Below are 26,210 nucleotides of genomic sequence, written 5' to 3'. Positions count from 1 at the left end.
TTAGCACGTCCGCCTCACGGTGCGTAGGTTGCGGTTTCGATTCCGACTTCCCTGTGCCGAGTCTGCATGTTCTCCCTGTGCCTGCGCGCCTTTTCTACGGGTAGTCCGGTTCCCTCCCACATCCCAAAAACATGCACGGTAGGCCGGTCGATGAGGCACTCCAAACCGCCCGTGGGCCACGAGGCACTCCAAATTGCCCGTGGCGTGCGTGCGTGAGTGCGGAGACTTATCAGTGCCTCAGATTGGCCGCCGGCAACCGTTCTTTCCTATGGATGGAGGGACGGACATAAGATATGTTTCCCCCTCGTGGCAGTTTTCAGTTGTCAACTTTTCTCTCTCTTTTTCTGTCCGTGCTATTAGAAGCAAGCAAGCAAACAAGCAAGCAAGCAAGCAAGCAAGCAGCGCCAAGGCCTTGCAAGACACTTTCAGGTTTGGATAACTGAGCTTCATTGACAGAATGCCTTTTTTAGTTTGGTGAGCCAAAACAATAATCATTCGTTTGACCAGATTCCTGGCAAAGTTCAATGTTGACAATTTCCAAAGACAAAACCTATAGTCAGTGTCAAAGGTCTTCAATGATTTTGCATGTTTGTGACGGCTTCCGTGTGTTGTGATATATGGCAAACTGTAATACTTGATGCGACCAGCAGAGGGTTCCACGGTTGTCAGTAATGTTCAGTCAGCGATAGAGACCGAAGAAGAGAGACTTCCGGTTAATAGCAGCGTGTGTGAAAAAGAAATCAAACCTTATTTGTTGTTGTTGCGAAGCCGGAGATCGGCGGCGGCGGGGGCAGGCTCGATCAACAGAGCGCAGAGGCGTCGCTCGCATCAGCTGACCTCCAGGCAAGCGGGCAGCGCGTGAGCGTCCAATGCGGAAGTCAGCCTCGGCGCCTGTCAACCAGCCATGGTGTTCGAGTCTTTGGTCAGCGACCTTCTCAACAGGTTCATCGGGGACTACGTGGAGAACTTGGACAAGTCGCAGCTCAAGATTGGAATCTGGGGAGGTGAGCTCAATTCCACCGAGCCTATAGCCGAGCCGCACGCAGCCAGACTCCCTCCGTTCGCTTGCCTCGCTTGTCCAAACTCGCGTACCCCAAACTTCAGCAAGGGGTGGCGGCGTGCGACAAGGTCTCCTTTCAACCTCGGTCCTCAAACACGATTGACTTGGACGCGTCGCCTCTTGTTGACCATTTGTGGGTGGGGAGGGGACGCAATCGGACTTGTTTGGTTTGCGTGGCTAATCCTCACTCACTCACTCACTCACTCACTTCTCTCTCGACACCCGAGTGTGAATTGCACGAAGCAAGCTTTTATCGCGTCTTCGGTCAAAATGTCACAACGCAAATGTGTCCATTTTCAACTCGGCCGTCAAAACATGCTTGTCCGTCGGGCAATTGATTGAATCCCCGGAGCACGCAATGACGGACATACAACAAGGGCTTCTCGGAACTGGAAAACAACTTTTGTGTCGAGCGCAGTGATAGCGCGTGTGGGCAAGGAGAGCCGCAGCCGCCGAGAGACAGAGGCGTTTTTCTTGCCTGCTCCCGTTCGTTACAACAACAAAAAAGCAAGGACTGGTCAAAAGTGGCAATCCCACGCTCGCTCAGCATGGCCGTTGTCATTTCTTGCAGGAAACGTCGTCTTGGAGAACCTGCGAGTGAAGGAAAATGCGCTGGTAAGTTTGCTTGGCTTGTTTCCCTTTTGCGCCATCACCAAACGTCTGATCGGGACGCCTCCGTCTCGTCTCGTTCTGTCCCGCCAGAGTGAGTTTGACATCCCGTTCAAGGTGAAGGCCGGACAGATAGGTGAGTGCGCTCCCTACCTCCCTCCCTCCCTCGCGTCGCCGCGTTCACACCGGCCGGGCGTGTCGAAAGCCAGGTGTGTCGAAATCCGGGTGTGGAATTTGGAGGAGCCGATCAAAGCAAAGAAAGAACACGGCGGGAAGAGCGAGTGCCTGTCTCTCTTTCGTCCTCTCCATTTCTCTCTCCCTCTTCCCTCTCTCTTTCGTTTGTCGGCGTGTGGCAGGCACGCTGACCTTGAAGATCCCCTGGAAGAACCTGTACAACGACGCCGTCGTGGCCACGCTGGATGGCCTCTACCTGCTGCTCGTGCCCGGCGCCAGTAAGTCACGCGCCAGTCGAGTTCACCGGCTCTGGCCAAAGCCGTTGAGTTTTAGCGTGACCCTGGCGACGTAAAATGAGGATTTCCCCCCCCCAAAAAAAAATCAAGTCATCCCGACCGAGCAAGGGAATAAGCAAAAAGCCCAGCCCGGCCGCATGTGTCATTCCACGAGCCGCAACGGCGTGGTGACTTTGCGTGTGTTGCGCACAGCCATCGAGTACGACGAGGCCAAGGAGGAGCGCTACCGGCAGGAGGCCAAGCAGCGGCAACTGCAACGTGTCGAGGATGCGCTCCAGATGGCGGCCAAGCGAGGTGAGGGATGGAGGGAGGGAGGGAGGGCGGGAGGGAGGGATGAGCGGCGTCTGTCAAATGCCCCTCTGGTTATTGTCTGGCTATTGACTTGGAACGGATTCAGGAAGGTGCAAATGCAAAAGAGCCTTGACCGTAGTCCATGCCAGCCAGATGAATGGCCAAAGTCGCCGCTTTGTCTTTGCTGCTGCTGCTGCTGCTGCTGCTGCTGCTGTTCTTTTCTGTTCTTCTCTTTTCCCACTGTCACGCCAACGCGCTCACACTCCATACGTCAAGGAAATGGCGGATCTCCGCCTTTGGGCCCAAAACGTCAGAGAGCCTTGGTTTGTTTTCTGATGATTTGCTCTTGTGTTCACGCTGCCTTTGGCGTCAGCGGCACCAAGTGGCGAGCTGCTCTTGGGTCTGGAAAGCCTTGTCTGTCAGGAGATGTCCAACGGTAATGTAGCCCGAGCGTGCTCAAGACTTGCTTGTGTCGGCACGTTGGACTCTGCGTGCTGCGCTGGGGTCGGGTCGCCGTCCGTGCAGTGTGTCTGACCCGGGATGCCTTCCTTCCTTCCTGCCTTCCTTCCTTCCTTCCTTCCTTCCTTCCTTCCTTCCTTCCTTCCTTCCTTCCTTCCTTCCTTCCTTCCTTCCGAGCCTACTCTGCCACGGGCTGTACGGGCAGGCAGCTAACGGCCCCTTGTCAAAAGGCCGAAAAAGCCAAAGACTTTTGGGGGCATCCGTCCTTGCGCTTTATCGTGCCATCGCCTTGTCATCGCTTGTCGTGCACCCGCCGCCACCGCCTTCCCTCTCTCTCTCTCTCTCTCTCTCTCTCTCTCTCTCTCTCTCGCTCGCTCGCTCGCTCGCACTCTCTGGCTCGCTAACCACTGTCTCTTTCTTTAACGCTGCGCAAGTGCCAAAAGGATGTCCAAAAGACAAAAAGCACAAAAAAGCTCTGCGGAGGTTGAAACGCAATCACGCAGGCAAGTCGGGTGAGTTGAACCACAGTTGAGCCACAGCCACAAACGCTCGGCTTCGTACGTCTCGGCGGTCCCGTCCTTCAAGTGAGACGGCCGCAGCCGTGGTGAGCTTCCTGTCGCTTGTTTCCAGAGAAAGCCAAGGAGGAGAGGAAGGACTCCTTCATGGAGAAAGTGGCCACGCAAGTCATCAAGAACCTGCAGGTGAAGATCAGCGGCATCCACCTGAGATACGAGGACGACGTGAGTTTGCCTTTGCCGCTGGTCGTCCGTCTCACTTGAAATTAGAGATGCACCGATCCGATATCTGGATCGGATATCGGCCCCGATATCAACAAAATTGATGGATCGGGTATCGGAAAATGCAGCCGATCTGTGAGCCGATCCTTTCCTTAATCTATTGGGACGCGGGCTACGTCATACGTCAGCAGCACGTGTGCCGCGGCTACGTCATACGTCAGCAGCACGTGTGCCGCATGCCACGATAGTTTTCTAAACAAACGCAAACATGGAGCGAACGAAAGAGTCAGCTGTGTGGAGGTACTTTAAACTGAACACGCCAACTAGCTCGACGGCAGTTTGTAATGTCCGCAAAGCTAATGTTGCCAGGGGTGGTGGTAGTACTGCCAGTTATAGTACTAGTACTAAGCGGAGCTTGTTTTCAGGGAGCACTTCTCATTGCTGCTTAAATGAGCATTTAGAGCATCAACAGGTCATGAGTGATGTGAAACGGCACCTAATGTTTACATGTTTACTATTTATTTTAATATTTGGTTACTGTGTGCTTGATCACCCTTTCTATATTTGCCCAGTGCAGTTTCAGCTGCAACATTTGTATTTTTTTTTTTAAAGAAGTTTGTATCCTAATTTACTTGAATTTAAATGCTGATACACTTTATTGCTGCTGTTGCACAATTTTTGTTACAAATAAATAGTTCATTGCATGAATCTGCTTTATCTTGTTACATTTTGTCTTAGGAATGAACTGTGTAGTCATGCCTGATGCCATTGCCTTTAGTCTTTTCTGTTCCACATGTAGAGGTATGTAGCTTGTTAAGTCAACCATAATATCGGATCGGTATCGGGTATCGACCGATACGCAAAGCCACAGCATCGGTATCGGTATCGAAACTGAAAAAGTCGGATCGGTGCATCTCTACTTGAAATCCACTCGGCGTTGAGGCTGCTCGTCAAGCGCCGTTTTACCATCGACACAAAGTTTGAGCTACAGGTCCGCATCGAGATCTCGGCCGGCCCGCTCACGTCGACCTATGCGTGCCTTGCAGGTGTCCGACCCGCAGCGCCCCCTGTCGGTGGGAGTCACCCTGGCGGAACTCAGCCTACAGGTAGCGCCCTCCGCCGCCGCCGGTGCCTCTGCCCGGTGGCCCTTCTAAAGCGGACCTCCCTTTGTTCTGGCTTACTAGACGACCGACGACAACTGGAAGCTGTGCATCCTCAACGAAGCGGCAAAGATCACCTACAAGGTAAAGCGCCGTCCGTCAAAGGCGGACGGGTCCGGCCGGCCAAATATCAACGGCGACTGCTTTGGATGCCTCAGCTGGGCCGCCTGGAGTGTCTCTGCGCCTATTGGAACGTAAAGAGTCAAATGATGTGCCGCCGAGGATCGTGGCGAGACATTGTGGTGAGCTCGCTTCCACGTTGACAAAAGCCCCACAAAGTTTCAACCGCGTGGCGTGTTCTTTTGCAGGATGGGCTCAAGTGTGAAATCGCCAGCAAGGACCGGGAGCCGCCTCACTACCACTACAGTCAGTACATGGGCCTGCCTTTCTTTATGTGCACCCGGCCGGAACTTTGTGTTTGTTCGCCTGGAACTAGCAGATGTTTGGCAGCAGGGCCGGGCAATTCCGCTCCCGCCGGTTTTCTCAATTCCGATCCAGAGCACCGTCACATTCATACGTGTGACTAGACACCCGTGTAGATCTTTGCCAATGTCATATCATCTCATTCACTGCCACTGACGGCTGTAGAAGTCAAAGGTCCGTTTGAAGCGGGCCGGCGCTGGCAGCCAATCGAACGTTCCGTTCAACATCTGTGTCGGCGTCGCATTCAGAGTGGCCTCTTGTTGTTCTCCAGTTTTCAAGCCCATCTTCGCTTCGGCCCAAATGCGCATCAACCCCAATGCCGAGCAGGAACTGGACTCCCCGAAAGCCCGAGTGCACCTGGAGGTCCAAAACATCGACGTCCAGATCACCAAAGCTCAGGTGACGCAATGGTGAAATTGCGCTATCGTCTCCGTGACGACTGACCGTGTTTGTTTGGCGCCGGTCCAAAGTACGTGACCATGGTGGAGATGCTGGAGTCCGTAGACCGCATGGTGAGGAACGCCCCCTACAGGAAGTTCCGGCCCAACGTCCCGGTCGGCGCCGCCGCCGCCATCTGGTCAGTGCCGTGCCGTCGTTCCAGACGCAAAAGCGTCGCCGTGTTTGGCAGCCACCCACTTGCCGTCGTATTCTGCGATGATCCGTTTCCATTTGAACCCGGTTTGGATGGCGTTGTGGCTTCCGACAAGGGTTTGCGCGCTTCCAATCGGTTCAAATCGCAGCCCTCCGTTCTTTTTCTTGGTTTGTCGGCAAAATGAAATCTAGCGACCGGTGACGGCATCAAGTGTGTGTTTTCCTGCTCGCACTAGGTGGCGCTACGCCTTCAGCAGCATCCTAGAAGTTCACGTCCGCCGCTCGTGCCGCATGTGGTCCTGGTCCAACATGAGGCGGCACCGCCAGCACGTCAAGGCCTACAAGACGGCCTACAAGAGCAAAATTCTGAGCCAGAACAAGCCGGGCCCCGACACCGAGAGCCGACTTCAGGTTCCCGAGGCCTACGCAGCGCCGGCCGGCGCGAGCTCTTGCACTCATTTGGCATACTTTGGGCTTGTACCAGGACCTGGAGAAAGTTCTAGATGTCTTCAATATCACCTTGGCTCGACAGCAGGCCCACATGGAGGTAGAGTGCAAACTCAAGATGGGCTCAAGTTTTTTCCCCAAATGAACTTTACATTTCATTTGTAAAAAAAGTTGAGCAAAATGATTTTGTACTTTTTGTACAGATTTTTTTTTGTGGACCTGATGAGCGCTCCCTACCTCCCTCCCACCCAATGTTGCCTGAATTGGCAAAAAACAAAATGAATGAGCCACAAATCAAAATGTGTGACGACTGGCGCCTGAACCCCTCCAGGTGCTGCGCTCGGGACAGAAGCTCGCCGCCAAGAAGGCTCGGGGGGTCCAGAAGCAGGGCGGATTCTTCAGCGGCTTCTTTGGCCGCAAGGCCCGGAAGGAGGAGTGCGAGTCGGACGAGGCTGAGGGTCAGTAGGGGCGCCGGGGGGGGGAGGGCGTCGTCGCCACCGTACCGAGCCTTTCCCCACCACGCCGAGCCTTTCCCCACCACGCCGAGCCTTTCCCCACCACGCCGAGCCTTTCCCCACCACGCCGAGCCTTTCTCCACGCTGCTCCTCAGGCTCGGCTTTGGACGGCATCATGACGGCGGAGGAGAAGGAGAAGCTCTACGCCGCCATCGGTTACAGCGCCAGCTCGCGTGACCCGGCCCTGCCCAAACAGGTACGAGGTCGCCGGGCGGACCGCAAAGTTTCCAAGCGGACTGGCGTGCCGACCGCTCCTGACTGCTCCGCGGTGTCGCCTCCAGTACGTCGCTGTGGAGCTCAGCTTTCGGCTCTTCCGGACCTCGGTGACAGTCAGAGAGCAACCCGGCGTTGCGGAAATCCTCCAGGTCCAGATGACTCAGCTCAGCACCAAAATCTCCCAGAGACCCGGAGCCCAGGCCCTCAGGTGGGTGGCCTTGCTCCTTCCGGCCCGCTTGACGAAATGCCGTCAGGGCTTTCTGGGGCCTGCGTTGCGTTGCGTTCCGCTCCGCTCGACTCGAGGCCCGCCGTGCGTCCTTTGAGCAGGCTGGAGGCGTCTCTGCAGCAGTGGAGCGTGACGGGCCTGGACGCCGGCACCGGCGCGCCTTCCCTCATCTCGTCGGCGGGCGACTCGGCGGCGGCGGCGCTGCTCCGCGTGGCCTTTGAGCTCAACCCCGACGACAGCCCGGCCGATCACGTCGTCCGCGTCCACTCGCAGCCCGTGCAGATCATCTACGACGCCGTAAGTTGGCGCGTGCCCGGGCGTTCTGGCGCCGACGCCCTCTCACGCCTCGGTGCCTTCCAGATGACGGTGAACAGCTTGGTGGAGTTCTTCAGGATGGCCAAAGGCATGGACCTGCAGGTGCTGACCTCAGCGACGCTTTCCACCCTGGAGGAGCTGAAAGAAAAGACGGCAGCAGGTGGTGGCGGCGGCGGCGGCGCTTGCCTTTGCCTCCCCTACCCTCCCCCTTTTGACCTGCTGGCGTCATTGCAGGTTTGTCTCACATCATCGAGACGCGCAAGGTGCTGGACCTAAAGATGGACCTGCGTCCGTCCTACCTTCTGCTGCCCAAGTCCGGCTCCTACTCGGACACTTCCGAGCTCATCGTGGTGGACTTTGGAAACCTCCAGGTTGGTGCCGGCCTACAAGAGTCGATTTGTGTCATAGCAGAGTGAGCGAGCGTGCATGCGTGCGTGCCAGTTCAACAGTGTTGACGAGGACGTGCGGTCGCCGTCCTTCTCGTCTCTGGAGGAGATCATGGACCGAGCGTATGAGCGATACAGCGTGCAACTGCGACGGGTGCAAGTCCTCTACAGCGAGTCGGGTACGCGCATGCGAGACCGCATTTGTTCCCCCCCAAACCTTTTTGCAATACTTTGTCCTTAGTTTTTCTTTCCGATTTTTGCCGTACGTGACTCATTATCTTTCTTGTGCTGTCATATGTTGCGGTCCTTTCTGCCGCGGTCGAATTTGGGCCGGCTCATTTTCCAAGGAGCGCCCGTGGATGAAATGGAATGAAATTTGAAAATGAAGCCGATGGCTTTTGGGCGTCCCTCCAGGTAACGAGTGGAAGAATTCTTCTGGCCAGCACATCCTGCGGCCCCTGGACCTGACGCTTGGCCTGTCCAAGTGCATGGTGGACAAGGACGCCCGGATGCCCAGGTAGGCGCCCGGATGGCCGGGTTGGCGCATCGCCGGCCTGCCATGACGATGAGCCGCTGAACCTCGCCCAGAAGGTCGTGGTGTTTTTCTCACAAAGTAAAGACGCAAGAATTCAGCCGCTCTGCCTGCCGCACGCAGGTTGAAGCTTTCGGGCGAGCTGCCTCTAGTGCACATCAAGATGTCGGACGAAAAGATGCGCAAGGTGGCCGATCTGCTCGGCAGCATCCCGCTGCCCCGCCCGTCCTCGGCGCCGTCCACGCCCGCAGACAAGGTGAGAGGCGGGGGGGGCCCTCGCCCGGCCCAGCCCGCTTTTGTCAACAGAGTCGAGAGTCCAGCACACGCATTCCGTTGTTTGATTTGGGAAGAACAATCTAGCGGGAGCGAGCGAGCGAGCGAGCGGGACGGACTTAACCCTCGTCTCATTTGGACGCTTTTGGGCCGTATTTGGCGAGCAAATGTGCCACTCGGGCGCCTTGATCATCTTTCGGCGCATTGACCCAATGTGGGCGCATTCCCTCCCGCAGGTGGCGCCGCCGACTATGTCGTCAGCGGGAGCCCTCTCCCTCCATCCCGCGCTCCTGAGCGTGGTCGAGACGGGTAAGACGGCCGCCCCGCTTCCGCTCCTAAATTGCCACCTGATCTCACGGCGCCCGTCAGATTCGGACGGCAGCGACAAGTCGCCGGAGGACGAGCCGGGCCGGCGCCGGGCCCCGGAGGAGCTGACCGACCTTCAGTTCAAGTTTGAAGTGAAAGAGGTCTGCGGCGGGCGGGCGGGCGGGCGCTACGGAGCACGGCGAGTCGAGCGCGGCGTGAAGAAGGCGCGTTTTGGCCGTGGCCTTCCTTCAGGTGCTGCTGGAGCTGACGCGGCGGCAAGCCGAGCGGGAGGAGACGGTGCTGGCGCTGGCCGTTTGGCAGCTGGGGGCCCGGGGCGAGATACGCACCTACGACAGCAGCGTCTCGTCCTACCTGAAGAGAATGGCGCTGGACTACTGCGACACGGCAGGTTTGAACGCACCCCCCCCTTCCCTGGCTACCTTTTGGTGACCGGCAAATAGGACTGCAGCACGTTGAAAAGCAGAGCCCGGCTTCGTCGCTTCAGTCGCTGCGCGGCGGCGGCGGCGGCGCACCCAAACAACGCAACAAACAAACAAACAAACGGCGGCTCTGCTCTGCTCTGCTCTGCTCTGCTTTCAGACGACCGGCCTCTCCATCTGATCGGCTGCTCGGAGCAGCGCGACGGCGAGCTTCTCAAGGTGGACTTTATCAAGGTGAGTCGGCCGACTCCCGCGCTTCCAGGCCACAGGCGACTCCTCTCCCTTTTGCCCCGCAGGCGGATCCCAGCGGGCCCGCCTTCCGGACGCTCTTTGACAACACGGAGCAAACGCTCAAGGTGGGGGAGCGTCTTCGGTGACAACCGATACTATGTCTGGCGCGTAAACTTTAGCCCCGCTTACGGATGACATTTGTACACCACGACGACGAGGGTGGGCGCGTGCCAATTGCAAAAGCGGGCCCGCCCGCCAGCCCGGCTTCCTTGTGCTCAATTGATGGCACGATGGCAACCGTGCCTTGTCCCAGGTGGAGTTTTCCTCTCTGGACTTTCTTCTGGATGCCCAAGCCTTGCTGTCCGCCACGGAGTTCCTGTCCAGCGCCATGGCGTGGCGACGTCCTTCCGAACGTGGCGACGTCAGGAAGCCGGCGGACAAAGATTGGGACAGAGCAGGTGCGGTCCAAATGGGGCGGCTTTTGCCCAAACTAATAGGCGACGCGGGATGCAAAGACTCCCGCCACAAGTGCACCTCGACATTGGTCCAGCCCAGTGCAGCTTGTTATCTGGTGGCGTGGCGTGGCGCAGCGCAGTGCACCGAAAGGAGGGCAGGCGACACCCAGCTTTTTTCACATTTCTCCCCCTCCCTCCCTCCCTCCCTCCCTCCCTGCAGTGCGCAAAGGCGTCAAAGACACGGACGTGTTGAGCCTGAAGTTGTTGGCCACGCTGGGATGTTTCCACGTGGAGCTGAGCGACGACCGCCGCAGCATCGCCGACATTCGAGTCAAAGGTAGGCAAAGTCTGGCAAAGCCTCAATGTTGCCTGAAAGGGCCGCTGTGGCGGGCGGGCACCAGAGGTTTGGACAGCGTGCGTCTGCTTTTTGCTGGCTGGCAGGCATGGACGCCTCGGTGCTGGTGCGGGCCCAACGGACGGAGGTGTCCGCTCGCCTCCGGGACATGGTGGTGACCGACGTCGACCCCAAATGCATTCACAGAAAGGTAGGTCCCTTTTTGCAAATCCTTCATCTCAATTAACAATCGATTCACCGGTCAAAATGGCAACGGCAAAGATTTGATCGTCACTTCCAAAATGAATGCCGTAGAACGGGATCAAGGATTCGGTCGGTTGATTTTTTTCCTGGTTTTTGTCAGTCGAGTGGAAAAAGGGAGTCCAACAAACAAACAAAACCGTGACCATTTCAAACGATTGAAAGCAATTGCTTTTATGATCAACCATTGAGTTGAACAATTTTGCACATTCAAATCATTTGTATGACATCGTGGCTGGTGTGCGCAGGCCGTGTCCATCATGGGCCAGGAGGTGTTCAGCTTCAAGCTGCATTTGTTTCCGGGGGCCACCGAGGGGGACGGCTACTCGGACACCTCCAAGGTGGACGGGAAGCTCACCCTGCGCCTCGGCTGCATCAAGATGCTCTACTTGCACAAATTCCTCATGTCGCTGCTGGTCAGAAAAAAGGCCTCGTTTTGGCCCACTTCCCTCACCTCGCCTCACTTGACCTGACCTGACCTGACCTGACCTTTGTCCCCTCCCTCCCTGGCTGGCTGCGTTGCTTTGTTTTCCCAGATGTTTGGCGACAAGTTCCATCCGGCCAAAGAAGCGGTGAGCGCGGCCACGGCTCAGGCGGCGGAAAAGGCGGCGTCCGGCGTGCGCCACTTGGCCCGCAAGAGTTTCCGCCTGTCCACGGACATCAAGCTGAAGGCGCCGCTCATCGTGGTGCCCCAGTCGTCCGTCTCCCGCAACGCCGTCCTGGTGGACCTCGGCCTCATCACCGTGTCCAACAGCTTCAGCCTCGTCGTCTCCCAAGAATCAGCGCTGCCCGCCGTGGTGGACAAGATGGAGATTCGGCTCACGCAGCTCAAGCTCTCCAGGTAGCCGCTCGCTCGCCAAACGGGAAGCGCAAACGAGAGCAACGCCGCCCGCCCTCCGTCCCTCCCTCCCTCCCTCCCTCCCTCCCTCCCTCCCTCCCTCCGCAGAACAACCCTGAGCGGGGACTCGTCTTGGACCCCGGACATCGAGATCCTGGAGCCTACCGACGTGGAGCTGGCCGTCACTCGAAACATGGCCTCGGCCTGGTTCACCCAGATCCCGGGCGTGCATGTGCAAGGAGTCCTGCGCTCTCTGAAGGTAAATGTCCAATCACACTCGGGTGGCATCCTGTTGACGCTTTGCGTGTCCGCCAGGTGAGCGTAGGGGAGGAGGACCTGGCCATGCTGATGAAGGTTCTGCTGGAGAATATCGGCGAGGGTAGTCGAGAGCACGGCAAGGCGCGGGGCGGCAGCGGGGCTCCGGGTGAGTCATGACGGGACAGACACCAAAGTCCAAACCTCGTGGGAACCATCGGGGCGCTCTCCTTGTCCCCAGACAAGGTAGAGCTCGGTGAGCGGCCGGCGGCGACGAGGCAGGCGAGCGACGGTGAGCCAGAGACCGGCGCTGATCCGGAGACCGGCGCTGATCCGGAGACCGGCGCTGATCCGGGGCCCGGCGCTAACGGGGGACCCGGCGACAACGTCGTCGACATCCTACTGAACTTTGAAATCAGACAGGTAACGGGAGGGGCCTCGTTCGCTTCTTTCCTTTTGTCTTTGTGCGAGCGGCTAAGGCGAGGGAGGGAAGGAAGGAAGGAAGGAAGGAAGGAAGGAAGGAAGGAAGGAAGGAAGGAAGGAAGGAAGGAAGGAAGGAAGGAAGGAAGGAAGGAAGGAAGGAAGGAAGGAAGGAGGCCGGCCCTTGATGGCAAATATTTTGACACTCAGGCAAGGCAAGGCAGCTTTGTTTGCGCAAAGCAGCGGCCGGCTTATCCCAAATACTTCCAAAGAAAAGCAAAGTCAAACACAAAGGAGCTGTCTCAGTGGAGGAGCGGCGCGGCGCGCTAGACGCGGCCCAATTGCAAGCGTTTGGGCTCTAGCGCTGACGCGTCGCCTGCGCTTGCTCTCCGAGGTCCTGCTGAGCCTGAAGAAGAAGGTGGACGGCAAGGCGGGCGAGATGGAATGTCCCTTCCTGGTGTTCCGGCTGGCTCACTTGGGCACGGACGCCAAAGTGAGAAAGCACGACACCTGCGCCACCACGTACCTCAGCGAGATGACGCTCACCTGTCTGGAGTTCCCAGGTAACTTCTTTGCAGCTAGCCAGCCAGCCACATTAGAACCTTCCCTGCCAATCCCGCGGGGCCTGACCTTCCCGGACGGCTCCTTGTTGTTGTTGTTGTGGCGTGCGTGCGTGCGTGCGTCTTTGATGTTGTGCCCCTAAAGACTCCGGCGGCCATCCCCTGCGTCTGGTCAGCTCGTCGGCGGGGCCCGAAGCCGGGCTACTCAAAGTCCAGTACTTGAAGGTCGAGACGCCACGGAACCTCTCACGGTCTTTTGCGGAGTCCTGACGTCTCGCTTGTGTTCAGGCCGACCGCGACGGACCCAACTTCTCCAGCGTGTACAAGAACACGGAACGGATGATCAAGGTGAGTCACGACGCGCGCCGAAGACTCAAGGCGGGTCAGGTCGCACAAAGGGCATGTCATTCTGCTTCCTCCCCATCGATTCTGCACCGCCGTCAACAAAAAGGTTCCGATTGGCACGAGTTCCTCCCTCCCTCCCGCACGGAATGACATGAAATGAAGCAAAAACCATTTTGACAATCCAACGGTCTGGACTCTCTCGCTTGCAGGTGACCTTCAGCTCCCTGGACCTCACGCTCCACACGCAAGCTCTCCTGTCGGCCGCCAACTTCCTGTCGGGCGTCACGACGTCTCCCGAGAGGACGGCCGGGCCCGAGACTGAAGATGGCAAAATGACAGGCGCCAAGTCCAGTAAGTCCTCCCGCCCTGCGGATGGATGGCCTTTGTGGCTGCTAGCAGCACGTTTGCCGCATTTGCCGCCAGACCTCGCCGGCGCGTCACCCGAGCTGGCCCAGATCATCGGTCTGAAGGTGATGCTGGCTTTGGGGGCCTTCAATGTCCTGGTGTGCGACCAGAGCGGCGACATCGCCCACATCCAAATCCAAGGTAGCCGTTCCCTCTCTGCCTTGGGTTCTCGCTTGGCTTCAAGGGCTTTCCGCGTCCGACAGGTCTGGACGGCTCGCTGCTGGCGCAGGGACCTCAGACCCACGTGTCGGCACGCCTGAAGGACTTTGTGGTCCTCAACGTGGATCCTGCCAGCGTCCACAAGAAGGTGGGTCCCAAACGGGCTAGCTGGCGACTCCAAGCGTGAAACCAAACGCTCGCTCTGGTCTCCGTCCGTCGACCGCCTTCCTTCAGGCCGTCTCCATCGTTGGGGGGGACGAGGTGTTCAGTTTCTCGCTGAGTCTGACTCCCAACGCCACGGAAGGCCCCGGCTACGCCGATACGTCCAAAACGGACGGCCGGGTCAAGCTGAACGTGGGCTGCATCCGGGTGGTCTACCTGCACAAGCTGGTGGTCGCCCTCCTGGTGGGTTCCCTCCCGTCGGTCCCGTCCGTCGGTGCAAAATGAATGCGGGCTGTTCTCACACGCCTGATCGGAGTGGTCCGACACTGACAGCAGATTCGCCCGGTCAGCCCCGGCCGGCCGGCTCTTGCGATTCAACAAATTTGCCGGAGCGACCGTGCCGGCTTACTCGAGGTGGAACCGGTTACTCCCCTTCAGCCGACCTTCTTTCTGCTCTGCTCTGCCGTACGGTGTCGTTCCCCCGCAGAACTTCAGCAATAACTTCCAGACGGCCAAAGCGGCCGTGAGCGCGGCCACGGCTCAGGCGGCGGAGAGGGCGGCGTCCGGCGTCCGGGACCTGGCTCAGAAAAGCTTCCGTCTGTCGGCCGACATCAGGCTGAAAGCGCCTCTGGTGGTGGTCCCCCAGTCGTCCGCCTCCTACCGGGCCCTGCTCATGGACCTGGGTCTGATCACCGTGTCCAACTCTTTTGCTCTCCTGCCCGTGGACGGATGCCCTCTGCCGGCCGTCATCGACAACGTGCACGTGGAGCTCACGCAGCTCAAACTGTCCAGGTCGGCGGCGGCCGGCAAGCCGACCGCGACAAAGCCGAGCTTGTCATCTGAAGCGTGTCGTCCGTCCGTCCGTCAGGAACTGCTTGGACCCCAGCCCGGGCGGAGCCTCCTCCAGCGAGCTTCTCCGAGCAGTCAACCTGAAGCTGAGGGTCAGCAGGAACTTGGCCGCATCCTGGTACGACCAGATGGCCGCCGTGGAGGTGGACGGCGACCTCAAGCCCATGAAGGTGCCCGGGAACGGGAGTGAACGGATGGCGACGACCCTGGATCCCATCTGATTGGTTTGCCGCCTGTAGGTGGCGCTGAGCCAGGAAGATCTGAAAATGCTGCTGCAGATCTTGACGGAGAACATAGCGGAGGCCGACAGCCTGCGGCCGAGCGACCCGAGAGCGGGAACGGCTTTGCCGCTCGGGCAACCTGCGGGCCCTCAGACGGGTTGTGACCGGCGGCCCATCTTCTCCTGCATATTTCACGCTGACATTTCTTTTGGATGTTTCAGCAGGTGGGGCTGGCAACCGGGTTACCTTGGATGAGGACCAGGATCAAAGTGCGGAGTCCATCAAGTTCAATTTCAGTATCGAGTCGCTCGGATTGGTTTTGTACACGGATCGACCCGCGCAGGTTGGTTCGCACGAGCGCTCGGGGTCTTTCCTCGAGAAAGCAGGCGGGACGGGAGGACTGCCGGAAGGTTTCTCACTCAAACCGACGTGTCGGTCGTTGAGGTGGTGCCGCCCGGAATGCTTTCAGGCGACGCTGGCTCAGGCTTTTGCTTTTTTCGTTGTTTTGCGCAGTCTTCGGACCAGGAGAACCTGCGTCTGGGCGAGTTGGCCCTGCACCTGCTCAAGGCCTCCGGGAAGGTCTGGAACAACGGCAGCATGGAGTTCAGCACCATCCTGACCAACTGCACTTTGGACGACCAGAGGACGGCCGTGCGCAGGGTCACCTCGCGGTAAGCGGCCGATCCTGCACGAGTCCGAAAGGTCGCGTTACGGCGGGGCGGGGCGGGGCCAAAAATCCAACCGCTCGACCCCGTAGGATGGCTTTCGGGGAAAGCGGGATCTGTTTGGTTCCAAAGAGGCTCCCGTTCCTGGGGGAGCGAACCACCCACTTGGATCCCGGCGAGGTCAATGGCAGCCAGGCGTTTGATGTGGATCCGCTCTGGGTCCTCAGGATGGTGAGCCGTCAAGACTCGGAGAGCTCCGAGCCCATGATCGACGTGACTTACCGGCAGAGCGGCGAGCGCTCGCTGGTGGCCGTCCTGCAGAAACTCTACGTGTGCGCCAGCGTGGAGTTCCTGATGGCCGTGGCCGACTTCTTCCTGCGGGCTCTGCCGCGGCGGCCCCCCCCCGAATGCCGCGCCGAGCGCCAGGCCGGCAGCCAGAGCGGCGGCGGGACAGAGGACCGAGGAGGCCAAGGCCGGTAGGGAAGTCTGCGCTCGCTCGCTCGCTCGGACCAGGAGAACCTGGTCGCCGGCCGGCCCGTAATCCGCTTCTGGCCTTCTCAGCGTCGGCGCCGAGGACCAGCGTGCGCGCGGTGGTAGTGGACCCGCAGGTGGTGTTCGTGGCCAGCCTGATGAAGGCGGACGCCCCGTCCCTGGTGGTGTCCTTCCAGTGCGACCTGAGCCTGGAGTCGGAGAGCGGAACCCAGACGGCCAAGGCCCATCTGCGGACCCTCAGGGTCCTGGCCTGCCCCCTCATCCGCGACAAGGAGGACAAGACCGTTACCACGGTTTTGAGACCCTGCTCCCTTGTCGTGCAAGCCAAAAGAGGTCCCGGCCAACCACTGAGCGGATCCGTCACGGTGGAGGAGGTCGTCGTCAAGGTTTGTACCTTTCTAGTTTGGCAAATCAAAGGTCAAAAAGGTAAAGACCCAATGATTGTCACACACACACACATCATCTGGGTGTGGCGAAATTTGTCCTCTGCATTTAAGCCATCCCCAAGGGGAGCAGTGAGCAGCGGTACCGCGCTCGGGAATCCTTTGGTGATCTAACCCCAATTCCAACCCTTCCCTTCCCTTGGCGCGGCTTTGAAATGCAGGTTCAAAGTCCGGGATGTTGTCGGTTCCCGTTTTCAAAGTCAACCTCGTCGTCGTTCTTTGGCTCAGATTTCGCCCTTCATCCTGAACACGGTCAGCACCATAATGGCGGCGGCGGCGGCCATGCCACGGGACGGCGAGCGGACGGAAGAGCAGCGGGAGGACCTCAAAGACCTGTGGCTCACCAAGAAGGTCCACGCTTGCAACTACTGGTTCCTGGGCGTGGAGCAGGCCACCGAGGTCACCGAGAACTTTGGCGACCGGGAGGCCCTGAACGTGGGCCAGCGCTTTGCCGCCCAAGTCCAAGTAAGCGAGAAGCCGCCTGCCTTTCCCAGTGGCTTTAGCTGAAGGCCGACCGGCCGGGCTTCACAGGTGATCCGGGTGACCCTGGAATCGGGCCTGGGCCACCGAACCGTCCCGCTGTTGCTGGCCGAGTCCTCCTTCAGCGGCTGGGCCGAGAACTGGTCGTCGCTCTTGCAGCTCAAAGGCAATATGACTCTGGAGGTAAGCGAGAGCCGTCCCCCCCCCCCTCCTCGGTGGACGCCTTTGGCCGACGGCGTCCTGGCCTGGTTGCAGGTCAACTACTTTAACGAAGTCCACGCCGTGTGGGAGCCGCTGATTGAGCGCCTGGACGGCGGCGCGCGCCGGTGGAGCCTCCAGCTAGAGGTAATTGCTGCGTGTAAATTGTTGCTGTTTTTTCCCAAGAATAGACTTTTTGCTTCCACAACTGTGAAGATGCGACTGACGGACGGACGGACGGACGGACGGCTCGGCTCCGGCGAGTGTTTTGAGACCCGTGTGGTGTGATGTGTTGTGCGCACGCAGATGAAGACAAATCCCGTCCAGGACAAAAGTCCGGTCCACGGAGACGAGTTTGTGATCCTTCCGGAACCGTGCACGGCCGTCAACATCTGCTCTGGCGACTCCCTGAACGTCACCCTGTCGCGCTGCGGCCTCAACGTCTTCAGCAACCTCGCCAAGGTCCAAAGTGGCATTTTCTTGCAAGAATTTGACTCCAAACGGACCACCCAATTGTGTTGCGTCCAGGCCTTCAACGAGGGCGCGGCGTCCACCTTTGAGCCGTCCATGAAGGAGAAAGCTCCGTTCGCCATCTTCAACGCTCTGGGCATCCCGCTCCTCGTGCAGCACAGCGCCAACTTGAGATCGGTGGGCGAGGCGCGGCCCGGGAAACTGCACGAGCTGCCGGACCAGAGCAGCGTGGAGCTGGAACATTCCGTCTCGGAAGCAAACTCATCTCGGGGCAAACTGTCCGCTCTGCAGCGGCAGGAGAGCTGCTTGTTTCACCTCACCATCGGTCAGAGCATTTCTGCCTATTCCTCTATTACGCCGCCAATTTGTTGGGCGGAAAGTCGTCGAGTCTCTTTTTGGTCGTTGGGGTCTGATGCCGTTGCAATCTTTCTGACCCGGCAGTGCCCTCGGGCTACAGCGAGATCACCGACGTCCCCGTGGACAAGCCGGGCCGCCGCCTCTACAACATCCGCGGGCCCGAGTTACAGCGGGCCGTGTCGCTGGTGGTCCAGATCGACGCCGCCGACGGCAACAAGCTGGTGACGGTTCGCTCGCCCCTGCAGGTACGCCCGGCCCGGCCCGGCCCGGCTCGCCCCTGCCCCGCCCCGTCTCGCTCGGCGGCCGACACACGTTTGCCCGGTCGGTGTTCCAGATCCAGAACCACTTCTCGGTGCCGTTGGGCATCCTCAAGTTCTGCCCGTCGACCCGCAGCCTGCAACCGGTGGGAGTGGCCCACCCTGACAAGGAATTCCACATCCCGTTGGACGCCTACAGGTGCAATCGCTTGATTGTTGCTATTGTAAGGAATGATGGATACCAATCAGTTTAGCTTTAGAAGAAGAAGAAGCCATTTCCAACAATGAAATGATGGATGCCAATCAATTTGGCTTTAGACGAAGAAGAAGCGGCCATCTTCCATTTCCAAACATGAAAGCTTCATTGCAGTTGAATTCATTTCAAATTGTGCAACAGACAAATGTTGGCCCCGCCTCCTTTGTGGCCGCAGGTGTGAGCTGTACGTGCGTCCGGCGTCGGGTCTGCCGTACGGCCCGTCGTCCACGTGCGTGTCCTGGAAGGAGGAAGTGCACCGCAGCTCGGAGGTGCGCTCGCTGCTGCAGTGCCCCCCGCTGGAGGCTGACGGCAGCGGGGCGCTTCCCCTGACGGTCAGCACGCTGGCTGCACCTGACTCCCTCAACCACATCGGCAGCCGCGGCGAGGATGACTGGGACCCGGCCTACGTGGTCCACCTGCACCCCGTGGCCACGCTCAGGAACCTGCTGCCCTACACGTTGCGCTACATGATGGAGGTAGACAAACGCCAGGCCGGGCCAGGCCAGACCGGACGAGGAGCGCTGGCGCCATGCCATGTTATGCCACGCCACGCTTGCCTGCAGCCTCCATTTGCCTCTTCAGAGCTGCGCCGACTCTCACGAGCTGACGGAGGGGAGCGCGTCGGACCTTCTGAACGCCCGCCTGTCCGGCGAGATGGTCTCTCTGGTTCTGCTGCGCTACCTGGGCCGCGACTGGCACGGCCACCTGCGCCTGGACCGGAGCATGCCCGAGTTCCTGGCCGTGCGCCTGACGTGCGACTCGGACGCCCGAGCCACCTTGGACCTGAGCGTCCGCGCCGCCCCGGCGCCGGGCCGCCTCCTGCTCTCCGTTTTCAGCCCCTTCTGGATAATCAACAAGACGCGCCGGGTCCTCCGCTACCAGGCGGAAGACATCAGCGTCAAGCATCCGGCCGACGTCCGAGACATCGTCCTCTTCTCCTTCCGCAAGAAGAACCTGCTCGGCAAGAACAAGGTGAGAGCGCGCCGGCCGCTCTCACCCCATTGGAGACCAACCAACCGGGTCAGACACCGTTCGCGGCTCCCTCGGCACCCGAATCGTACGGCCGCTTCTTTTCTCGCATTTTCTTACTGTGGCCTAATTGACTCGGGTCACGTGACGGCAACTGGCCGACCGGTCGTCTGTCTCAGAGCCCATCGATAGACTTTGGTCTGCCGGAAATAAAATGGCGCAATTTGATCAGAAATAACGCTCGTTGTTTAGGAGCCTGTTTCAAAGGCAGGCAGCGAGAGCCTCAATTTCAACTTGAGCCAAAGTCGGCCCGATTCAAGCGAGAGCAACAGAGTCCAAAGTTGTTCTGCCCTTGCGCTCTTCCCAGATTCAGCTGTGCGTGTCCACCAGCTCCTGGTCGGACGGCTTCTCCCTGGACACGGTGGGGAGTAACGGCTGCGTGCGTTGCCCCGGCAACAACAAGACGGACTTCCTGGTGAGACCCTGCCCCTTCTTGAGGCGACGTGGCGTGGCGTGGCGTGGCGTGGCGTGGCGTGGCGTGATGTGGTTTGCGTCTGATCTCGCACCAGGTGGGCGTGAGCATCCGGATGAGCAGCTTCAACCTGACCAAGATGGTCACCATGAGTCCCTTCTACACACTGGTCAACAGGTCCTCCTTTGAGCTGGAGGTCGGCGAAGTCGTCGGCGCCGCCACCAAGTGGCACTACGTCCCCTCCGCCGAGGTCAGTGCGGTTCCATTCTGAAGTTGTCGCCTGCGAGTTGCCGTGGACGGTGCCGACGGCGTGTGGCAGGGACAGCTGTCCATTCTTAAACGTTTGCTCCTACATTGCAAACGTCTTTCCGCGGCTTTCCAGTGCCTCCCCCTGTGGCCCGAGAGCGCTTCGGGCAAGTTGTGCGTGCGGGCGGTGGGCTCGGAGCAGCCGTCCCGCTTTTTCTACTTTGACCGTCAGGACAACGGCACCCTGCTCGCCGTGGACACGGTAGGAGGCGTCGGGCCGACTGACTGACGGCTGACGACCGACCGACGACCGACCCACTGACTGCCGGCCCGGCCGTCTGACTCTTGAGACTTTGCGTGCAGTGCGGCGGCATCACGGTGGACGTCAACGTGTCGGACCACTCGGCCGTCGTCGGCTTGGGCGACTACTACGAGGGGGCCGCCCCCGCCCTCCTGCTCAACCACACGCCCAGGGTGGACATCAGCTACAAGCAGAGGTGGGATCGTATTTGGATTTATTTTTGGGGTCTTGTGCCTCCTTGGTGAGCGTGTGAGGCACATTCCAAAGCATTTGAATGAGCTTAAGTGATTGATTGATTGATTGATTGATTGATTGATTGATTCCAAACTCCCAATGGTTCTCGCTCGATCAAGTCCAAGCAAGCGCTGTCTCCTTTCAGCGGGTGTTGCCACGTCCACCAGCTGAAGCCCGGCGAGGCGCGACGCTTCACCTGGGACGAGCCGACCGGCATTCGAAGGCTCGGCTGGAGCTGCGCCCGACATTCCGGAGAGACCGACCTTCTCCAGGTCCGCCTCCTTTTCCGTACCGCAAACTTACATGTCGCTGCCGGCGGACTACAAATGACCCGGTGTTTGTCGGACCAGGACGACGTGGGTCAGTTCTCGTACGACGGCGTGTCCGAGGTTCACTGGGTGTCCTTCCTGGACGGCCGTCAGCGCGTCCTGATCTTCACCGAAGACGTGGCCGTGGTGACCAAAGCGCGGCAGGCCGAAGAGCTGGAGCAGTTCCAGCAGGAAGTCCACGTCTCGCTGCAGAACCTGGGACTTTCCCTGGTGGACAACGCCAGCCGCCAGGAAGTGGCCTACCTTGGCATTCCCAGGTCTGTGTGGCTTTGCTAAATAGAGCCGATTGAAATACTCGGCGTGGCATGTCCTCCAGCAAAGCAGGACAATTCAAAAGTGCATGCAACCAATTTTGCCAGGTCCAAATGATATGAAGTCAGGGATTTCTTTTGTCTACCACTGGGGGGAGCACGCGTTCCAACTCTTGACGCTGAGCATGTGTCTCTGTGTGCGTGCGTGCTCAGTTCTGGCGTGGTGTGGGAGATCAAGCGGAAGAATCGTTGGAAGCCGCTGAGTCAGAAGCACATCGACCTGTTGGAGAAGACCTACCAGAGCGTGCAGAGCGGCCAGTTGCCGGCCGGTTGGACTCAAGTGGACGCCAACCTGGAGGTGAGTGGGTGGGCCCGGCCAGGCCAAGCCACGCCACGCCACACCAATCGCATGACATGTCTCTGCTCGCCAGGTGAACCTCAGCGCCGCCATCATGGCCATGCGGCAGCCCTTTTCCTGCCCGCTGCGGAGGAACTTCCTATCGGGCATCCAGGTGGAGTTGAAACGATCTCAGCACCAGCGGAGCCTCCGGGCGCAACTGCACTGGCTGCAGGTGGACGCTCGCACCAGCCATTTTGGCTCCCACAGTTATTTTGTTGAAGATGTGGGCCCTACTCGTGCATGCGCGCGCGTGTGTGTGTGTGTCCAGGTGGACAACCAGCTTCCGGGCGCCATCTTCCCCATTGCGTTCCACCCGGTTCCTCCTCCCAAGTCCATTGCTCTGGACTCAGGTGCTCTTGCCGTGACTTTGTCTCATGTCGTTCTCCTGCCCGCTTTGCCTCCCTTTAACCGTAAGCTCGGCCCTGGCAGAACCCAAGCCCTTCGTTGACGTGTCCGTCATCACACGCTTCAACCAGCGCAGCAACGTCACGCAGTTCAAGTGAGTGTGCCCGTGCCGTGCCTGTCAAGCTTTGGATGTGCGTGTGCATTCATGACATGACATGTATGACATCACCAAGTGGACAGTATGGATGATACCTTGTCTTTCCAGATACTTCATGGCATTGGTCCAGGAAATGGCAGTGAAGATCGATCAAGGCTTCCTGTCGGCCATCGTGGCCCTGTTCGGCCCCGCGAGTGAGCCCCGAGCCCGAGGACAGAAGGTAAATCCGTCGGCCCGCTGGCTTGTATCGGATCATCCGAAACACCACCTGTATAGATTTCACAGGATGGCGGCAGATCACTGCTTATGTCTAAGTAATAGTCCTCAGCTCGCTCCAATCCACAAATGTCACGGGCTGGCACGAGCGTACGTCCGTCCGTCCATCCGTCCATCCATTCAGCCATCCATCCATCCATCCATCCATCCATCCATCCATCCATCCATCCATCGGCTGGCTCTGTGGGAATGACAAAAATGGACTGGGCTCTTTTCTTTTTGTTTCAGAGTCATCTGATCCGGCCAGATGTGGAGATGCTGGAGGCTGAACTGATGGAAAGTTCTCTGAGTGACCCGTCAGGGCTCAACTTCTTTGAGCACTTCCACATCTCGCCCATCAAGGTACGGGCACGCGCGCCCACACACACACGCAAACAAGCGGCCACACACTGAGGGAAAAGGTGCGCTCCAGCTGCACCTGAGTTTGTCGCTGGGCTCCAGCGGCGGCGAGGCCTCGGGCCAGGCTGCCGCCGCCACGGAGTCGCTCAACCTGCTCCTGACGAGCATCGGAGCCACACTGACCGACGTGGACGACCTCATCTTCAAGTGAGCGGCCGGTTTCCGGCAGGCAGGCGCCCTCGGCCCCGATGATTGGCTCTGATTGGCCGCTCTGCTCTGCTGTGCTCTGCTGTGCTCTGCTCTGCTCTGCTCTGCTCGTCTCCCCTCCCCACAGGCTGGCCTACTTTGAGGTCAAGTACCGCTTTTACCGCAGGGACAAGCTGATGCGGGCGGTGGCGCGACACTACAGCCAGCAGGTTGGCATTAAGTGAGGCGCTTCCCTTGGCCCAGCCCGGCCCGCTGATGGCAGCATATGTTGCCGCCCGCAGTTCTTGGCGCAGATGTATGTCTTGGTTCTCGGTCTGGACGTGCTGGGAAACCCGTTTGGACTCATCCGAGGTCTGTCCGAGGGGGTGGAAGCCTTCTTTTACGAGCCTTTTCAGGTACGCGGGCTGCGCCGCCGCCGCCGCCGTGCTTGGCGGCGAGAATGACTCGCCCGTGTCTTTGTGGCCCCAGGGGGCGGTCCAGGGCCCGGAGGAGTTTGCCGAAGGTTTTGCCATCGGAGTGCGGAGCCTCTTGGGTCATGCCGTGGGTGAGAAGGGCAAAGAGACGCTCGCAAGCGAGGTGGACGCTTTGGAGCATCTGAACGGTGCACCTCTCCCTCCCTCCCTCCCTCCCTCCCGACCGCAGGTGGAGCCGCAGGCGCGGTGTCCAGGATCACCGGCTCGGTGGGCAAAGGCCTGGCGGCCATTACCATGGACAAAGAGTACCAACAGAAACGCAGGGAGGAGATGAACAGAACCCCCAGAGACTTTGGGGAGAGCTTGGCCAAAGGCGGCAAAGGACTTCTCAAGGTGGGTGCTCGCGTGCCGATGCTGCCGCCCACCCGCGTGCGTGCGTGCGTTAACGCGGCTCTCCTTCTGCAGGGTGTCGTCAGCGGAGTCACCGGCATCGTCACCAAACCGGTGGAGGGTGAGTGGCATCCCATTCAAGCTGGCTACGCTGGCTGGCTGGCTGGCTGGCTCAGCGTCTCACCTCTCTGCCTTGCGCCGACGTAGGGGCCAAGAAGGAGGGCGCGGCGGGTTTCTTCAAAGGCATTGGCAAAGGCCTTGTGGGCGTGGTGGCCCGGCCCACCGGCGGCATCGTGGACATGGCCAGCAGCACCTTCCAGGGCATCCAGAGGTACCCTGGCGCTCCTTTGCAGCCTTCAAATGGTGGCTCGGCTCGGCAAATGGGGAAAGACGCTTGCTGTGTGCCGCGCCGCACAGCACAGCGCAGCGCCGCTTGTCTTTTCATCCTACCATGTTCCTGGCGTCGCTGTGGTGTTTACGCGTGTGCGTCTGCGCATATCAGGGCAGCAGAGTCCACGGACGACGTCGTCAAACTTCGTCCGGTTCGCCTGATCCGAGAGGACGGAATCGTTCGGCCCTACGACCTCACGGAATCGCAAGGCTTTGACCTCTTTCAGGTGAGCGCCGCCGCCGTCGGAATTAATTGCCTCATAAGCTAGCTGAACGCTAAACCCAAAACGAGCCGTGCTAGCAAAAGTGGAAATCGTAAGCAACAAAAGCGGCAGCTATCATTTCTAGTCGAATGCGGTCCTCCTTGTTTCTTGCTCTCCTCCATCCATCCATCCATCCATCCATCCCCTTGCCCCAACCTAACACGTTGCTTTTCTGTGTCTTTAACTGACATGCAGCGGGATGGCGAGTAAAAAAAAAAAGAAAAGCTGCTTTGACTTTTTCGTCTTTTTTTCTTGCCAAGATGTCCATGTGTGCCATGTCTTTCAATTCCTTCTTGAGATAATAATTTGCCAAAGTATCTTTGTAAGTCAGCGTGGTGATCTTTTCTTTACCGTCTGCCGGAGCATCAATAAAGTGTGCAGAGGAAGGACACGTTGTCCGTGCGTGCGTGTGCCTGTGCCTGCCTGCCTGCACGCGGCGCGGCGTCTATGTATGCTTTTGAGCTGGCGTTTGCGGCCACAGCGTTCCGAGCTCAAGCTGGAGGGCGAAGTCTTCCGAGATGGCTGTCCCGTTCCCGGACGCAGGAAGACCGACATCGTCATCACCAGCAGGTAGAGCCGCTCTTTTTTTTTGTGCCGTGCTGGCCTCACAGCGCTGCCTGGCTGCAGGAGGGTGCTGTGCGTCAAGGAGATGGACTTTGTGGGCCACTTCAACAAAGACTGGGAGTGTTTCTTTGAAAACTTCTCCTCAGCTCCTACCGTCAGCGGAACACGAGTCAACATCTACTGCAAGGTGAGCGGCGGCGGCGGCGGCGCAACGGGACGACGTCATTGTTACCTTGTCATTGTCGTGCGTCTTTCAGGAGCAGCGCAAGTTGAAACTTTCCAACAAAGACGCTCACGAGTCGACTCGCAGCATCGAACTGAGAGATGAAAAGGCAGCCCAGGTACTTTCCGCCCTTCTGCGTGCGTGCGTGCGTGCGTGCGTGCGTTCTCCTCCCTCACCGCTTACTTACCCTCAGAGGATGCTGGCGTCCATCTTGGACGCTCAAGCGGCTCACCGGCAGCGTCGCATGAGCCGACAAAAGTCGCAACGCTTCGTCACGACCGGCGAAGCGTGACGGAGGCGGGACTTCCCTGTCGCACATTAGACGTGACCAAAGTCCCAGGTGTTTTTTTCTTTTTTGTCCTCAAGTTCAAGATGATTTTTGGTGGATGAATGGTAAAGAAAACACAATGTCAACAAACATAAGCCAAAAAGTGTGAGTGTCTATATCCACTTGTATTTAGGGGCTATTTTTGTATGTTCTATTCTGGAGGCTTCTGACCAATGTTGCCAAGGTCTGAAAGACACTTGACTACGTATATTTGGAAAGAATCTGTTGATTGTGTCATGATAGCTTGAAGTAAGTGCATTGTCATTCATTTCAGGCCAAATGATTGTTTCTTTGTTTGTCAATAAAAGACGAGGCAAGCCAAAATGGACAGGGTTGCCATGTGCTTTTTTGGAAAGCACACGGTATGCAATTGTCAGGCCAGCACGCATCCCCATCTAGCGTGAGAAGCGCTCGCTCGCTCACTCGCTCACTCGTGCGGCCGGCCGGCTGCGCTCGCTCGCTCGCTCGCTCTTCCGCTCTTTCCGAGGAACCCAAGGGGACGTCCAATCTGTTGCGTAGCGGCGTGACATCGCCGGCCCGTCT

The 26,210-nt window shown here is 58.8% G+C and overlaps 1 protein-coding gene across 1 annotated transcript; it reads left to right on the top strand.

Annotated features, from left to right (window-relative positions):
- Positions 1 to 904: 904 nt before the first annotated feature.
- On the top strand, positions 905 to 25,991 carry LOC119120176 (vacuolar protein sorting-associated protein 13C-like). The gene is given in 85 exon segments (XM_037246818.1): positions 905 to 1,004; positions 1,632 to 1,675; positions 1,763 to 1,805; positions 2,026 to 2,121; positions 2,332 to 2,433; positions 2,804 to 2,866; positions 3,324 to 3,401; positions 3,520 to 3,629; positions 4,673 to 4,732; positions 4,811 to 4,870; positions 4,945 to 5,028; positions 5,095 to 5,152; positions 5,481 to 5,608; positions 5,680 to 5,786; positions 6,037 to 6,211; positions 6,285 to 6,347; positions 6,579 to 6,705; positions 6,858 to 6,958; positions 7,044 to 7,186; positions 7,306 to 7,501; positions 7,565 to 7,679; positions 7,754 to 7,890; positions 7,961 to 8,084; positions 8,320 to 8,422; positions 8,561 to 8,693; positions 8,947 to 9,019; positions 9,080 to 9,177; positions 9,269 to 9,425; positions 9,617 to 9,690; positions 9,753 to 9,812; positions 10,001 to 10,145; positions 10,363 to 10,479; positions 10,584 to 10,687; positions 10,986 to 11,153; positions 11,274 to 11,578; positions 11,684 to 11,834; positions 11,891 to 11,999; positions 12,072 to 12,253; positions 12,645 to 12,813; positions 12,956 to 13,035; positions 13,099 to 13,158; positions 13,365 to 13,701; positions 13,764 to 13,867; positions 13,954 to 14,124; positions 14,369 to 14,673; positions 14,750 to 14,900; positions 14,970 to 15,108; positions 15,173 to 15,294; positions 15,465 to 15,622; positions 15,844 to 16,012; positions 16,014 to 16,092; positions 16,178 to 16,494; positions 16,780 to 17,016; positions 17,083 to 17,214; positions 17,287 to 17,376; positions 17,536 to 17,691; positions 17,758 to 18,025; positions 18,142 to 18,302; positions 18,392 to 18,513; positions 18,746 to 19,046; positions 19,153 to 19,542; positions 19,907 to 20,014; positions 20,109 to 20,261; positions 20,394 to 20,519; positions 20,621 to 20,754; positions 20,938 to 21,064; positions 21,143 to 21,378; positions 21,586 to 21,730; positions 21,804 to 21,944; positions 22,041 to 22,122; positions 22,202 to 22,271; positions 22,383 to 22,494; positions 22,779 to 22,892; positions 22,963 to 23,096; positions 23,224 to 23,305; positions 23,378 to 23,491; positions 23,565 to 23,640; positions 23,739 to 23,902; positions 23,975 to 24,020; positions 24,107 to 24,230; positions 24,402 to 24,516; positions 25,034 to 25,122; positions 25,180 to 25,303; positions 25,374 to 25,457; positions 25,533 to 25,991. Coding segments are annotated over 85 exon segments (11,310 nt in total). The 3' UTR covers positions 25,632 to 25,991.
- The last annotated feature ends 219 nt before the right edge of the window (positions 25,992 to 26,210 follow it).

This window comes from Syngnathus acus, chromosome 3 (genome assembly GCF_901709675.1).
Source record: "Syngnathus acus chromosome 3, fSynAcu1.2, whole genome shotgun sequence".
Classification (NCBI taxonomy): Eukaryota; Metazoa; Chordata; class Actinopteri; order Syngnathiformes; family Syngnathidae; genus Syngnathus; species Syngnathus acus.
Note: the sequence above shows the minus strand (reverse complement) of the source record. Positions and strands in the feature narration are given on the sequence as shown.